The 17397-nt window shown below is 42.8% G+C and overlaps 1 protein-coding gene across 2 annotated transcripts in view; it reads right to left on the reverse strand.

Annotated features, from left to right (window-relative positions):
* The window catches only part of ARID5B (AT-rich interaction domain 5B), a 188196-nt gene that overhangs the window by 38723 nt on the left and 132076 nt on the right, over window positions 1–17397 (reverse strand). For both annotated transcript variants that reach the window (XM_068982653.1, XM_068982654.1), the window contains exon 5: window positions 2720–2832. In XM_068982653.1, coding sequence (XP_068838754.1) covers window positions 2720–2832 — 113 coding nt within the window. The remainder of the gene's footprint in view (window positions 1–2719; window positions 2833–17397) is intronic.

Genomic DNA, 17397 nt, shown 5'->3' on the forward strand with positions numbered 1-17397 from the left:
GAAAATAATGAAAGCATCACATTTGTCAAATAGTGAAAGTATGTTTGTGATTTCAATGAAAGAACATACTGCAGTTTCCCTTTCCAATGGTCCTTTTAGAATGTAAGCCACCTGTTGTGTACTTCTGGCCATTGCAAAGTGCTTACAGGATGTGAAAAGTCATTTGCCTTCTATCAATGGAGGCCTTTCATTTGAGAGCCAGGCTAAGAAGACTTCTCTCATATAAGTCACCATGTGAATAAGTTTTTTGCTCCAGACCTGGATTTGGGTAGGACATGTTCTTGTCATCTTCAGAGAACTGGTAGCCTCTTCTCCATGACTCTGTCATTGTAAAGCCATGACATTCTCGGTCCCTTGGAAAACAGAGTCTTACAAAGCTAGTTTTCATGTTCTCACTGAAAGAGGGCACCTGCTTTTCCAGCCATGCAGACAACAAACTGAGTGGGTTCTTACTCTGACAGCGCTTTGCTGCATGGAGCTGCAGAAAGCTGGTACTTATCCATAGTTAGAAGTGGTCTGTTTGAGGCACTTCTGAAAAAAACAGCCACACAGGTCTTGGTTAAAAAGCCCAACTGTCGCCTGCAACATTGCTTCCAGTTCAGCAAGTGATCAGACGGTCACAGGCTTGTAACCTCTCCTGTAGTATTTCCTGAGAAGAGACCACTCGAAGACACACCTGCCTTTCGCTTGGTTGTCCTGGCCCCAGATGTGGCTTGTTTATTCTGCAGGGACTTTGCATCCACTCATCAGTGACAACAGAAGCCCGCCATACTTCATAGCTACCAGTCTCTCTCTTCTAGGTGAAGTGGTCTTTCCAGACCCAGTGGAAGCAGCCAAGGCAGGACTGTAATCCAAGACTCCCAAGAAGAGCAAGGCGTTCAGACTGGTCCCTGGGAGCTGACTACAGCGTCACGTTCATCCACTCACCAGTGATATCTGTGATGAAAGGGTGAGCCTCCTCCTTGTAAAGATGCTAAATGGCAGTGGTGGTGCAGGGCAGGTGGAAAGGGTCACTTAGAAAACCCAGGCTAGACTCCAATTCCTAAGAAGCAGGTGAGCAGCAAATACAGCCTCCAGTTCTCTTCAGTTTTGTGGGTCCCAGTATGAGTCCTGAGCTGCCTTCCATGGAAGGAGAGGTGCTATTCTTTCAGGTCAATTGTATGAGTCCTGTAAAGCTCCCAGAGGCACACCGTGGTGGTGGCTGCCAATGACTCGAGAAGGAGCTTCATCCTGCTGGGCTCAGGCGCAGAACATGCTGGGATAAACAGAGGACATCACCTTAGAGGTATGGGGCAGGGCTCCAACACGAGACGTTGTCAGTACAAGCTCTGCTGAGGGCTATGATCTCTCTCGGCTCCATCCTGCAGTATCTTGCAAGCCACATCATAGGGAATAAACTGTTCCCGCTGACATCCTTCAAGATCACAGAAGCCAAAGTCCTGGATAGGTAGTTGTAGGGCCAAGATGTCCAAATTATGGGAAAATGTCACCCTCGGTATCCACATGGACTCACTCGCAGAAGGTCACAGGAATAGAACAAAAATAACTTTAGGCAAAAATAGATTCGTTTTTAGCCAGAAAATATACATTTGTACTAGGTGATCTTTTTAACCCTTTGCAATTTTGAAAGTCTTCAGAACTTCCTGATGAAACAGTCATGCTTGAAGATAAGATACAGAATGTGAATGTCTGTGATTTGCTTCTTTACACTGGAAGAGAAGTGGAGGGCATGGCACAGAAACAGTCAACTGCCAGCATAGAACTGAAGTCATGGTTTTCCACATCAGGATCTTCTAGAGCACTTTTAAGTGCTCCCATTTTTGTAAGTTTAGTCCTTGGATCTGGAAATGTGGTGTCAGTTGAATTCTGGGCTTCAATTCAGGTCCTAAAGGGGCTATTGCTGTCTTTGGCACAGAAACAACACCTAAACGCAAACACCCCGTAAACGGAATCATGGAAATACAATCCAAGCCCACAAAAGTGAAAAAGATAAGCCTAAAAATATGAAGTGACACTTCACCCTTCTCGGCGCTAAATTCTTCAGGCATGCACTTGCAAGATTCCTAAGAATGCTAAGGCAAAACGGCCCCAGGCCCTGAAAGGAGAGTCTAGAATTTGGGCTTCCATTCCGCATTACAAATGATCTTTAAAAACATATAAATTTCTGTACAAGTATATGTATACATGTAACGACTGGGCTACGTGTCTTTAATCCTAAGGTCAATTAGAGGGGATTTGGAAAAAAAATAACTTGAAAAAAAAATTCATTCTAGCCATTTCTAATTCCATCCAGTTTTCATCTCTGAAGCATATTTAGATGAATACATTCAGAAAGAGGATGGTTCATCCAGTCTATTTTTGATACCAGCAGAATAAACTATGTCATTGTGTCACCTACTATGAAATCTCAGCCTCAATGACGTGGGCGCTTAATCATCTGTCCTTTACCCAACCCTCCAAGCCGGGAGGTGGGAAGTCTTTCTGTTGACTAATCAAAATGCCTGCACTGCCCCCTCCCCCAGCTCCCCCCTCAACCCCTGCCAGGGGAGGGGGGGTGGCAGGAACAGGCACAGCAGAGGGCTGTGAATACCAAAGTCAGATTCTGAATTGAAAACTGCCACCAAGACACAGGCGCAGACAGATAAAGAGAAAAAGGGGAAAAGAAAAAGATGCAGCAGAAACGAATACCACCATATACTGGGGAACCAAATGACTGTACCTTGGCAACGGATTTGCCATCGGAATTGTTGTTGGGATCTTTACCACCACTGAAAGAGTCTCTTCTTTGTGGGCATGGCTTCTTTTTGCGTGGTCTGCCTTTAAGATTTGGCGCTGAAAACAAACGGAGAACAATTGAGAGGTATTTTCATTTGCGTGGGTTTCCTTATTAAAAACTGAGACACTCACTCCAGCGGCGCCCTCTAATTGTTCCGAGAAATGTACACATCTGCGGTAGCCAAGCCTCCTTTCAGACGTCCCTCTCTGATGGGCTGCGTCTACATAGCCTCTGCACTTCTGGACATGTTTCTCAAAGCTAACCTGTTACACTGGAACACATCTAATTAACGTAAATACAATGAAGCCCTCGGCTTTAAAGGATGATAATAAGGAAAACGCACTTCCCTGTTGTTACACAAGAAACACACACTGGCCTTGAAAGACAGCCCTGAGCCAGGCTCATTCTTTGTGTTTTGTTTTGTATCTTGTTTTCAGAAACCCAAGAGATATGCCAGCCCACTATGGCATCATAGTACTGTAACATTTGAAAACCTCTCTCTTCAAAAGTGGAAAGGTAAGCATTTTCTCAAAGTATGATACAAATAAGTAAGGGAGAGCTGTAGACAGAGGCATTCACAATAATCTGAAAAATATTACCAAATGTATTTACTACATAGTATTTGCAACCAGCATGTCTCAGATCTCAGGGCATCTGGCAGGTACGTGTAAGTCAGTATGCTCTTTTTCTTTTCAATATACATATATTTTATGAAGATCTTGAGGGTTATTTAAAATAACGTCCAAAGATCATACTGGAGTTAGCCTGATTCCGTGGAGATTATACTTTTTAAAAGCCACAGACAAGACACAAATCAAAGTTATATCTCATCTTGGATGCTGAGGTTGAATCCCTTTAAGATCCATAAAAGAAGGAGAGGAAAAAAAAAAAAAAAAAGGCTGCTGTTTATTGAGTGCTGTTATGACTCTCCGGCATGAGTTTTCACATTTAACTTCACCAGTTACCCAGTCAAGCAAAATTAAAACAAACTAACTGGCTAGCCCTTGAAGAATTTCAAACTAACCAATTACACCCCAAGCAATTTCTTTAAGCCCTTTCAAGGTACCACACTTTTTTTTTTAATTATTATTGCTTTAAGGTATGATTATGGCCATACGAAATCTGAACAACTCCAACCCTCTTAATTGTTGTTAATCTTACTTATGTCATGCAGTTAGCCAGTGGTTTTAGGACACTGTACATCATACTCGCCTTACAAACACAAATAATCCCACTAATTTGATTTTCTACTATGGATAACAGTCTTGCTGTTGACAAAGCACAATAAAGCAGAGCTGCCTTTCAAATCAGGCAAAAGTTTCAAAAGTGGTTTTAGGGCTCAGACTCCCCGCTTCCCAAATCTGCTCTCCTCTCATCTCCCCACAATGTCTCTCTGAAAGCGCATCTCAGAAAGCAATCCTGGCATTACCAAAGGGGTACAAACTCACAAACAGAAAATCAAGCAAAGAGAAAGCGGCGATTACCCATTCCAGTCGGCAAACATCTGCTTGATGATGTCTGTGCTCATGAAAGCTACAGCATGTGACTGCTCCCCGGCCCCACGTCCCTGAAGTCTCCACTCGACTTGGTGTGGATGTCAGCTTCCCTCCGAATGCGAGCTGCGAGGCTCAGCGCTCTGCTTACAACTCCCCTCCCCCGGCAGCTCCATTACTCATGTAAACACACAGCAGTGACTAGCACGGGGTGTGTGGGATGAGCTCCGAGGACTTGGCTGGAGCTGCCAGACTGGCAGGCAGGGCTCGCCTCTCTCCACCTCCCCGAATGGGGTGGGTGACTTCATCCTGCCTGTTTCGTGGCTCCTGACCTCCTGCTCCCCGGTCAGAGCGCGATGCCACCTTCCATGAACTGATGAGGCCCTCTGCCTGGAGCCAGGGTGGGGACTATTTTGATTTGAGGACTCTCGGTGTAGCACAGAAGTATTACCACAACTGACCCAAGTGCTAAGACTTTAATGACGGTGAAGGAAGGATGTACTTTCAAGTCCCTTATCAAAATAATAGCCCAGCAGAGAGCTGACAGAAACTGACAGAACTTGAGGTAGGTCTGGAGCATTTCATTAAAAGGAACAAAACAACATTGCCTCTGTTCTAAGACTTGTTACTATGATCTTTTCTTCCTAACAATTTTGGCAAAAAGCATTTAAACCTAAAAGGCATTTACTTCCAGAAAAGCTTTCAAATCCCAAAGGCCTTTTAGACAGAGAGAACTCGCATTGAACAGGCTGTTTTAAATAAAGGCAGAGGTTTCGGGAACTGACGAGAAGTCACCCCCAAATCGGGTCTATTTTCTCCATTCTTTGAGCTGCTCTTAGAACCCAGAGAGGCACATGCTCTTCCCCAGCAAATTCTGAGAATTACAAATTTAGAACAGGCTAGCACCTAATAGTCTGGTCACACAAACTGAAGCTCTAAGTAGACTCTGATCAAGAGAAAAAGCCTTTTGTTCCTCAGAAGGCAAGTACACTGATATTTCAGGTATATCCCACCAATCCCTAAAGTATCAAATTTGAATACCTCCGTTAGTCTCACCTCTGAGCTCCTTTTCTGACCTTCCTGTATGGAAGGTGTCATTGTGTTAGTTCTACTTTAGCTGGCTGATTCTTATACTGAGTCGGAGAGTCCTCAATGGCAGGACCATGTCCGATTCATCTCTCTCTGCCCCAGCACCCACCCAGGGGCAGTAATGCCTAATACATTGTCGAATAATCAAGTGACTTCTGGAAATAAAGATGCCCACATATATGCCCTTGGTGTCAAGAGCTAGGCCTGTCAACTTGACCGCGTGTATACCAATCACATTGGGCACCTGTAAATGGCATTGACCTTTCCTGCTCACCTGTGAGCTCTGGGAGCAAACACCAGTAACAGGAATTTACCGTGGGAGATGAGATCTCCCCCAGTGGGAGATGAGCCTTTGGTTCCTGCTTAGGGTAACTGTGTCTGGCATCTCAGTGGGGGCCATGATCTTGTCCCACATGCAATGAGCAAATAAACCGAACACCAGATGTTAAAAGTACTGGGGGAGGCATGCAGGACTCCATACAGGCCAGGTTAAGAGCCTCCAGGATACAATTAAGAGAGTTTTTAGATCCACAAGACCTAAGGTGAAGCTTTGGGACAGCAGGGCTGGCTTCTGGGGACAGCAAATATTCTTGTCCCCAAATTACTCTTTTTTTCCTACAGGGTCACAAAAAAAAAAAAAAAAAAAAACACCAAATTATTTGCTAGGTGGGTGAATGAAAACAAATGCTTTATGGTGTGGTGGTGGTCAGGGATGGGCTTGCTCTGGCCTCTGACTCTTTTATTAAAGAAACAGTCCACCTCCTCTCAGCTGCCCTGGACCAACTTACACCTGCCCTCTGCTTGACAGCTCAGGGCCACAGACTTACTGAGAGAACCCGAATCCTGTAACTCCAGAATCACACCACCTCCAGCTGATTTTGAGGAGGCAAGTCTCTACCAAGAAAATGATTCTTGGAAGCTAGCAATACATGTACTGACAGCATAGTTGGTTCTAGTCAGTTCTACTTTTAAAAACACAGAGCATGAAGCAATACATGTACAGCTACTTTGACGTGTGTATTGTATATACCCACAGGCCAACCCTGGCCTGGCTTATTCATAGAGTTCAATCAGTGCTCTTTGCAAGAATGTTTTTAATATTACCCACAAATATTAATAATAATAACTGATGCTTACAGAGCACTTTTTCTTGCCAATCAGAGCTTTGTATACAACAACTCATTTAAAACTCAAAACAAGCCCACAGTAAGGCACATTTTTTATTATTATCCCCATTTTACAGACCAGGTAACTGAGACAGAAATTATTTTGTCTTACTTCATACCACTGGTTACTGGTAGTAGAAAGCTTCCCACCCAGGCAACTGACTTTATCCAGGGCTCCTGCTTTCAGGAACTTCCCTTTAACATACACACTTGCTGTGTCTTCTAACGACGTATTTACAGTCTTAACTTGGGCTGGCAGACTCCAAGGAGCTATCCCCAAATGAAAACACTCTCAAATACCACGTAGCACAAGAGCGCTATAGCCCATCTCAGGTATCAAACAGCATCCTATAGCCCTGCTATAGGTGAGCACAGGGTCCCCATCAATCCTGAGCAGTAGGTGATGAGACTTTCACCAAAGTCACAGCATTCCAATAAAACTTAGAGCACCAAGTACATCACCCCCTTGCAGTGTGCCATCGATGGACTTTTCTGCCTGATCAGTGAATGATGTCTATGGTTTTTTTAAAAAAATATCTTCTCTCTCCGACTGCCCATCTGTTCCTCTTACTCAGTGCCATGAAATTAACAAGTATTCACCACTGTGAAGTCACCGCTATTTCTATAGGTGTTAATCCCAGGAGAAATTGACTACTGCTAGTGCTCCAGGCTACTCTGACATTTAACCCATGTGTTTTGTTTATTCCCTTTTTTAAAAAAAAACTCCTTCAACTATTAATGAATCATAGTCTTCTTTTTTTTTTGACAGTAGAGCAAAACATGTTTTTTTTTTTTCCCTTAAAGAGTCTGGAAGCTCAGAGTTGCAGGCACTCATTTATGTATTTACTTCACTGTGGGTTCTGACAAGTTATGTGACAGGCAGTGCAGGTGTGGGAAACTTTCATATTGCAATAATAATAATAAAACAAAGGAAATGTAACCAGTTACTGGCAAAGTAAATTGCTTTTGGCTTAAACGTTTCTGTTTTTTTTCCTACTGTGTTCTTCCTGTCATGACCATCTCTTTTTTTATAACATTTATGCTCTTGAAAATACCACGAAGATAAACTGCTATAAAAGCTGGATTGACTCATCAGTTAACAACTCTTTCTTCTTGTTCTGCAGAGAGGATTTTGTTGCCAACAGAGCTACACAGTCTCTCGAGAAATTCTCTGTGAGCTTCCACTCAGAGATAGGACTTGCTCGTTGGTAGAGACTGGAATTAGGGGAATGGAAAACCAGGCATCATTTTCCTAAGAGTTTGACCCCCAGGGTCAATGTCTAGAGGAAGCCAGCGGCGCATAAACTCATTTGATTTGCAAGTTGTGTGTGTGTTTTTTAAACACTAAACACAAGTCAGAAAACTAAACTCCACAGACTGAAGTATTAAAATAGGACTGGCAAACATTGTTCTATGTATAGTCTGCATTACTGATAATACTTTGCATTTCTTTAATGCCTTTCCCCTGAGCATCTCAATTCTTTGGTACATTTTCTTTATAGACAATAATCTTAAAATACTCTGGCAAGTTTCAGCATGGAGCATTGCCCCAGAAAGCTGGGGCGGGGTGGGGGGACCTACCCTAATTTAGTTATCATTTATTGTGTTCTATTTTCAACGTTTCCCTTTTGACTATTTAGAAACTTCCTCTTTCACTACAACAAAAATAGGATGAGTGTTTTTAAAGTTATTAACATATGAGTAAAAGATTTAGAAACCAAGAATGGCAGAAAGCTTGATCAAAGCCACTCCTGAAATTTATGGGTGTAATAAAAGAAAGGCATTTCACAGATAATCTCTCACAGAATTTCAGTTTTCAAATACTAGGGAAAAAAGAAAAGAAAAACAGAAGCTCTCAGCTCTCATGTTGGCTTTAACTTAAAGCCAACATTTTTGCTTTTAAATTCATAAACGATTCCCTGAAATTCTGTTTCAAATCCACAGTTACATTCCATATACTCCCCAGTCCACACCTCACAGAGTGGGGCTGGAAAACTGCAGCTGCTGGGACTCAGTGTCTGATAATTCGTTGACTCCGTGAATTCACAAAGCATTAATTATGTATATGGACTTAAGATCATGCAAGTTTACTTTTATTCTGTTGGTCTATAAATAATTTTCCACACTCAACAGAAATGTTTGAGAAGCAACTGTGCTGAGATGCGAACACATCAGGCTGTTAACAAGCACAACTCCATCCTGGGGGACTTTCTGGCTTAAATGATGATTTCAGAGCAACAGGCACAATTTAAACAAAATTTAAAAAGAAAAAAGCTGCAAGAGTGATATCATGTCCTATAATTTTCCTGATCGTTTCCTTTTTAAGAGTAATTTTTTTTTTCTCTCAAATAAAGGCATTAATAAGGTGAGTCCAGAGTTGTGAGGAGTTCCCCAGGTGGCACTGGTGGTAAAGAACCTGCTGCCAAAGCAGGAGACCTGGGTTCAATCCCTGGGTCGGGAAGATCCCCTGGAGGAGGGCACGGCAACCCATCCAGTATTCTTGCCTGGAGAATCCCATGCAGAGAGGACACTGGCGGACTACAGTCCATAGGGTCGCAAATAGTTGGACATGATTGTAGCAACTTAGCAGCAGCAGAGTTGTCAACTGAGGCCAGCAAGTGTTGTAAATGTTAGTCACCCAGTCGTGCCCGAGTCTTTGTGACCCCATGGACTGCAGCCCACCAGGCTCTTCTGTCCATGAGATTTTCCAGGCAAGGATACTGGAATGGGTTGCCATTTAAGCCAGCCTCAAATGCCCTCACTCTCAAATGCCACCCAGACCAGAAAGCCCTGAACAGGGTCCGAGGGGGTGTGCCCCAGGGGAATGGTCACACTCGCTACTCTGGATGTCACGGCCACTTGGAGTTTCCAAGTTTGCTTCAGCCCAAGCCGCACCTTAATGTTGCTTGAACCACAGTGCCTACTAAATACAATTAAGCATTTCCAATGAACTATACTCTCACAGAACCCAGGTCCTCTCCTACCACCTGTGGAAGGGTAAGCAGAAGTGTTATGAGAAAGAGGATTGGAGAAAAAATAATAATAAGCAGGCTTTATATGAGGTCCAGGCACTTTGGCTCTTTGTCACTGAGGTCCCTAAGAGTCACTAATGAGAGTGGAATGTATTATTGCATTGGCCATACCTGGACTGCTCAGGCAACTTAAGTCCAAAACAGTTGTGGACTTCATTGACTGCTCAACAAACCATGTAAGCAAACACTTTTGTAATGCCTTCCCAACCTGCCCTGTCTTACTCACTCCTGTTTCATACTTGTGAATGCTGGAGCAATTGTTAATGCCTCTGATCAAAGTTTTAGTAATTTCATAGGCATGTGATTTGCATAGCTATTTCCTGATCCGCCTTCTCTCTGCCCTGGAGGTCTTCATTTCTCAGAAACACTTAACAACACAGATTATTTTACTTCTCCCCTTCCCCCAGCCTATAAATGGAACTTGACTCGCTAGCTCATCTGTATTGCTAATTAGTCTGAAACCATGTGACTCTGTGCATTCTTGCCATTAATGCAGGAGCAACCCTCTTTTTCACTCAGGTTTTACCACCAGTGATGGGCAGATCTCTATCTTTATTTCCCCTCGGTGCCTTGAGGGAGGAGACAGGATTTAAATGACCGAATGCTATCTATTTGTTATTCCAAAATGATGTAGGGAATTCTCAAGGAATGTAGAAACATTCTGGAGGTCTGTGATAGGTATGATAGGCACTGGGCAAAGAAGGAAGGGGTCACAGTCGCTTTTCACCATCACTTTGGTGGGCAAAATCTAGGAGCTAAGTCAAGGTGGAGAGTGAGGAGAGATTCTGGGTCTTCAGAGTACTGACTCTGTATGGAGAGAATTCTTGAAAAGGGGAGGTGACTGAAATCAGTGCCAGACCTCTCAGACTTTGGTCTGTCTGGCGACCCACAGATTCCGCCAGGGGGACCATCTCAGATGAAAAAGCCCCTTCAGGAGCTGTAAGGGGATAGAGGCAGCTGCTCATCGCCGCCCTGCAAATGGTTATTCATCTTTGGGATAATGGAGTCTATAGACCATGGTATCAGGAGCCTATGGAAAGACTGGAATTCCAGATATTTTGTAAAGAGACATCGGGGCAGAGCGGGTACCTGAGGGCCTAGCTTGCTCCTCAGACTGCACACAGGAGGATCCCGTTTCCTCCCCCAGCTGCAAAGTCTTGTCATGAAGTCACAACCCCAGCAAAACTAACAACTGGACTCTCAAATACCACAGTGGCTCAAATGTGACTTTCACATCTACCTCGCAGCTCATTTCTCCTGCTATTCATTTCCCCAGATGTCAGGTATCCATCAGCCAACTCCAAACCCCCAGCTCCTCAGTTTAAATAAAAGGAAAGATCATGCTGGATGTTGAGGGAAAAAGGCTGCATCACAACTACCACACTTAGAACAAATGTATTGTCTCACTGCTCACTGTATCTGCTTTCTTAAGAATCTGAAATAACTCATGTTTGCATTTTTTGATAACTATTCAATATACACAGATTTAAATCTTTCTTAATATGATTATCTGTAATATCAATAGAATATTAACTTAAGAAACTAGTGCTTTGTTTTAGGCTATTTAAAGATTCACTCTGGAAATGGTTTTAAAAGACATTTTGATGGCTATAATTTATGAAGTTTATAAAGACCTCTTAAGCATAGAGAATTAATCTTTGTCTCTTTTTCTTTTTTTACAATCAATAAACCTGCTTATTCTACTCCATGATTGATACGTTCTATGGGGTCACCATTGTATGTGACAGCACAGAAGTGAAAGCTACAGTTTTGTATTGAACAATCTTGCAAGGAGCAGTAAATATCAAAAGAATTCTTAAACTCATATATAAACAGAACTTTCTTGTTCAGCCATTTCTCCAGGTTTGGAAATGAGATATTCCATGTTCAACATTAAGGATAATTGATTAGCTACATCTCTAAAGAAAACATTCCCAAATTGGAAATAAGTAAGAGAGATTGTGTGTGTGTGTGTGTGTGTGTGTGTGTGTGTGGATTAACATGGAGATATTTAACTTATTATAGACTTGGACTTATAGTATAGGCTTTTCACTTTTTCAAACACATAAGGACAAGTAAAAGATCATCATATAATAGTTTCCCAATTTCTTTTTAAAAATCCTGAAAAGAATTTGTGCTGAAAGAGGATTTTTCACTCTCTTCATGTTCTTCTACCATTCAGAAAGACTAATTTAGGAAGTAGGATGTGTGCGTGCTCAGTCACTAAGTCATGTCCGAGTCTTTGCGACCCCACGGAATGCAGTATGCCAACCTCCTCCGTCCATGGAAATTTCCCAGGCAAGATTACTGCAGTGGGCTGTGATTCCCTTCTCCAGGGGATCTTCCCAGCCCAGGGACTGAAGCCACACCTCCTACGTCTCCTGCACTGCCAGGCAGGCCCTTTACCGCTGTGCCAGCTGGGAAGCCACAGGAGGGAGGATAGTTTCCGAGAATTCCCTCGAGGACTCGGTGCTTTAACTGCCAAGGGCCCAGGTTCAGTTCCTGATGGCAGAACTAAGATTCTGCACGCCACATGGTGCAGCCAAAAAGAAAGTGAAAAACAAGTAGGACAGTCTCTTACTTAGAAGCAAAAAGGTTACGATTCCTGTTTGTCGCTTCTCGGAGCCCACAGGTGGCAGAGAATATGTGTGCTGCAGCCAAGTGGCGTGAGGAGAAAGGCCCTGGGGGTGTGTGTGGAGAAGTGGCAATACGACCCACAGTGCCTGGTGGTATATTAAACAAGGTCAGCTTGTTAGAACCCAGTGGGGTCAGCTAGGGAGCTCAGCTCCTGGGAGTGAGAGGATGTCACACTGCAGGGAAAAGCAGAAAGATACCCATAGGAATCTCACAGTGAACATGGAGAACGCACGGAAAATGGTTCACTTATTTCCGTGAAAGCTAAAACGTTTCTAAGACTGTTTAGAGTTGCTCTGTCCAATACGGCAACCACTATCCACATAGGGCTCTTGAGCACCTAAGACATCTAGTCCGAATTGAGATGGGCTGTAAGTATAAAATACACACTAAGTTTCCAAGAATACACAAAAAATGTAAAATAGGCCATTACTAACATGTTATACTGATTATATATTAAAATATTTTAGATATACTGCATTATATTAAATGTTATTAAAATTAATTCTACCTGTTTCTTTTTATCCTTTAAAATGTGGTTACTGGGAAATTTTAATTCACATATGACTTGCATTATCTTTCTCTTGGGCGACGTTGGTTTAGTCAACAGTTCAATGTTACTCTTATAGATAGGTCCTTACAAATGTGTGTTAAAAAGCAGGCAGAGTAAGATTAACATCTGAAGCTAAAATAATAAGCAAAAAATCATGATTCAAAGTTTCAGTACAATCTAGACTTTTATTCACTGTTTTGGAGGGTAGTCATGCATAGATGTTAGTATCTGAACATTTTGCCAAACCTGAAATGCCTCCTTTGTAAAATTCAAATCTGGTAATCATTGACTCAAAGGAACTAAATGGCTCTGATGAAAATGTTATTTCATTAACTTCCTTAACTAAAAAGCCAAAGCAAATTTTAAGCTTTGACATCAGATTTGGAGAGTGAGAGAGTGGAGGAAGGGGAAGAAAGTGAGAAAAAGAGCTAATTTTTTATTTTCCTTACTATTCTTTCCTGCTGCCAGCGTGAGCTGGGCGTAAGGTAAGTCATTTGCAAACTGAATAAGAGAAAATAGATTATGAGTGATTTTGACTCACTGGAAAGTAAAGGCTTCTCCATCACAAATTGTTGAGTAGGTTCATGGTCTGGATGTGTTTTTCTTTTTGGAGTTTCATCTGCCAGTAAGTAGAGAGGCCAGATACAGTCAGGCCCAAAGGTAAGGGCGTGGCCTTCATCGCTCTCCCAAGGTACTTGAAGTCCCACAGCTTCACATGACACAAAGAGAATTCATTGAAGAATGGAGCTCCGATAAGCCCAGAAAAGTGGACAGAACAAAAAGGTTTGAACTCTAGGGGGTAGGAGAGAAGATGCATTCTTTTCCCAATCTTAGCACCCAAAAGACTAGGGGGCATCACCCTGAGAAGAGGGCTGGCCTAGGTCTCATCCTCCCAAATAACTTGTTACAGTTGCTGAACTTAAAGCCTGTCCCCTCCCCCTCCTCCTCTTTTGATCCTGTGGCAGCAGCAACACAGAAACCGACCTAGGGGAGGAACAGGGTTCTCCAAATATAACATGCCAATCAAAGGGTTACACACCTGCCTGGGTTCTTTTATAGAATTCCCCCACCCCCTTTTTAGGGTTCTCATTATAAAAATAAAAACAGCAACGGTAGCACTGGAAATAAAGTTAGGAAATATTTTCTTTTCTTAGAAGGCAAGAGTTGACATAGCATTTAAGGCAATGGCATGCAGAGAGATTCAGACTAAAATCTCCACAACATCAACAAAATGTGTAATGACAATTATTCATTCCACTGTCTAATACTTGTAACAATAATTTTTATGGAATTATTTAGCAGGTTCAACTTACATCTAGGGAAGCAGTCTGCACACCTCTGGTATGTCTCTGATATCTAACTGTAGCAGTATTTGTCTTTACCCTCCAAGCTCTTTTATAGCACATGGTATACATATTTCAGCATCCAACATTATTAACTCATGACCAACTGTCAGTCGATGGTTATCTAACACGTGGGGTCTCCACACAAGGATTCCTTATTTGGGCAAAAGCTCTTGTCTGGACCAGTCTGTCTATATTTTCCCTCAGAAGAACTTTATTTGGATTATTATGCGCTGTTAGTGGAAACTCGGAGGCTGCATGTGTGGCAACTGGAAGGCGGGGAAATAAATCCTCAGCAAGTTAAAACACTTAGCTGATATTAAAACCATTTCTGGCTTTGTTAGCTGAAAGGAAACTCTTGGTTGCCCTCTTGTGGCCAATCTATGTGATATGGTGGGAAAACCATAAAAACCCAGAAACTAACTAGTTTAATCAAATTCAGGTAAGAACATTCAGCGTCGACAGAAACAGTCGCAAATCACAACCTTATGTTGTTTTATGCGTGTCAGAATTTACAGCTAGCAGCCCTCCTATGTGGAGAGGGAAGGAGGATGAGGGGAGGGGCTAATATGGAAATTAGAAATCAGTCTTTCTAGAATACAGTGACTTCACTATATTTACAACCATAACTGTTATATATGTGGTAAATTGATTTTTATGAGATTTAGAACCTTAAAAAAAAATCAGGCCTACATTTTAAAAGTTTCTTCATAACCAAAAATAGACTTGATGTTCCAACTGGCTTGGAATTATAGGAACCAAGGAAAGAAGCCTGAATAATTCCCTAATATGGAAGAAAACCACTTTTTTTCTTTTTAAATGAGGAACAGTTTATTTGTTTCTGACAATGGGCAACGTATGGAAACTTGGAATTTACAGAACAAGTACAGGTACAGAACTTATCGTCTAAAAATAAAATTTTATAAAAATCTGAACTCCAAATTTAATCATCAGTTACTCGATTTGGTATTTAATTTTAATTTTTGAAAACACCGTTTAAATAAAAATTCTGCTGTAGGCCTTTCAACAATTTCCTGCCTAACAGGCCCATCCCCAAAAAGCAAACAAACCTGGTATTAAAACAGACTGAGCAGCTTAAGAAAAAGCTGGGGGCAAAGTACATGAGAACATAAACTATTTTTCATCTTATTACCAGTAAACGTACCATTTCCCTCTTTTATGTGTCTTCTCTTCAGATAAAAGCCGCTCCTCCAACCGGCATTAACAAAAACGTTCTGTATTTTTAATGTGATTTTAGGGGCAGATTAATCTTAACTTGGCCTTTCCGCTTACACGTGGAAATTCACTGTTGCAACAACAGTTGTTTGGTTTTGTCTTTGAATTTGCAAAGTTCTTAAAGTAATTTTACTACAAAATTAAACAGCTGTGAGTTCTTTAGCAAACATGATGATTCTTGTTCTCCTTTGTACTATTGTGCAAGCTGAAATACCCTTTCTTTCATGTCTTTTTATTCCAAAATGAATTCCCTAGTTAGCCTTGTTTAGCTTTAAAAAATATAATGAAGAAAGGGGGTGGTGTTTGCTGACCTCTGAAATTCATCAGCATTTAAGCATGGTAAGTTTACACAAGGTGCATACTCAAAAGGGCTTTTGTTTCAGTCCCATTATGGAATGAAAAATGATATTCTGCCCCAATATAATGCCAATCCTTGTGTACCACAAAGCTGTCTGCAAATATTTCTGTGGAGCAAGGGATCTTAGGCCTATTTTGCAGATGAGAAAACTGAAACATCAGTTAATGTAGAGAGAGTGAGGCACGAGGACGTTCACAGAGGCTAGAATTAAATTTAGAATTTGACTCTTAGCCCAGGACTCTAACCACGTGAGGGCTCTGACTCTTTGGAATCAACAGAAGAGCAATTTTAAAACATTCTTTTGACGTTATTAACCTCAGCCTCAGGGCTCTGGGAAGTGGGGGCAGGAGGGGGGGAGGGGGGAGGGGGCGGAGGGGGGAGGGGGCGGAGAGGGGCGGGGCCTGGAAACAAATGGAGCTGCTAGGTGACAGCCTCCTGTGACACCACTAATGAAGTGGATTATTTGATCCATACCACCATATCTTCCAGGAATATTTGGAAGCTTAGCAATTCCCTTTGCATCTTAAAAAATTAAAACCGAGATTTGAGTGCTAGTGTAGGCAGCCTTCTAAAATATAGACCCAGAGAAGACGTGAAGTGCAGAAAGTGGCCTGCGGGTTTTCTAGTGGATCTGGAACCAAAGATCGCCGCTAGGAGCTGTGATGGTGGCAGGATTCTTCATCTGAGTAATTTAAAGAATGATGAAGTTCCAGCGGAAGGTGAACCTCAGACACCATTGAGTACAAATCCGGATTCTACTTGTCAGGAAAGGGAGGCCCAGGGACTGCAAACTTCCCACAGTCATACAGCTAGCGACAGAGCATGACAGACACCCATGTCTGCTGGCTGCAAGGGACCAGCAGTGGTGCCTTGGCAGCAGATGGCTTTGCAACGGGCCCCGAATACCTCCTCCTGGGTCTCTCTACGGGGTGAGCTCTGTCATCCCAAGACCACGTAACTAAAACACACTTTCCAAGGAACTGCAATTAATAAAGTCAAATGGGAGCTGACAAGGACATTCCCGCTGTGTTCGAATGCCAAAACACACAACTGAGAAAGCTCACTTGGAGCATACGACCGTGGGTCCTCTGGCGGGACTTCTGCGCACACACTCCCAGCTGTTTGCTCAGACCCAAATGGGAGGGACTAAAAGGAAAACGCTCACGAAGCCAGCAGGGCAATACTCGGCATTTGGCGTCAGCGTCTGCCACCTGCTTGCTTTTGCTGGGCTGGGCTGAAAGCAAGCCCAGGGGCCTCCTCATGTGAGGAGAGACTTGGGGAATTCGAGACCTGCGGGAGACATGAACCACTGCCCACCTTGCCTCGGAGCATCCTCGTTACGTTCCAGCAGTAACAAAGGCCCCAGAGGTTCCAGGCTCTTCACGTGGCTCCACACCTGTGTGCCCGAGCTCTGGCACCAATACCCTTCCTTCTTCACCTCTGTCCTTCCTGCCCCAACCTGTACTTGTTCCCGTAGACTTGCATTGGGAATTGCATCCCCTAAAACACTTCCTAATTTTCCACGTCTCCCGCTGGGGGAGTTTTTCTTTGTCTGTAACTTCTAGATCAAGCATGCTTCTACCCCAGCACCTGGCACCCTGTACTGAAATCATCTGTGGGTCTCTCTGCCTCACCAGACTAAAGAGATGACATCAGTCTTAGTCACAGCGGCATCATCATAGTAGATGCTCAATAAACATTTACAGAACAGTTGACG

This window comes from Capricornis sumatraensis, chromosome 10, assembly GCF_032405125.1.
Source record: "Capricornis sumatraensis isolate serow.1 chromosome 10, serow.2, whole genome shotgun sequence".
Lineage (NCBI taxonomy): Eukaryota > Metazoa > Chordata > Mammalia > Artiodactyla > Bovidae > Capricornis > Capricornis sumatraensis.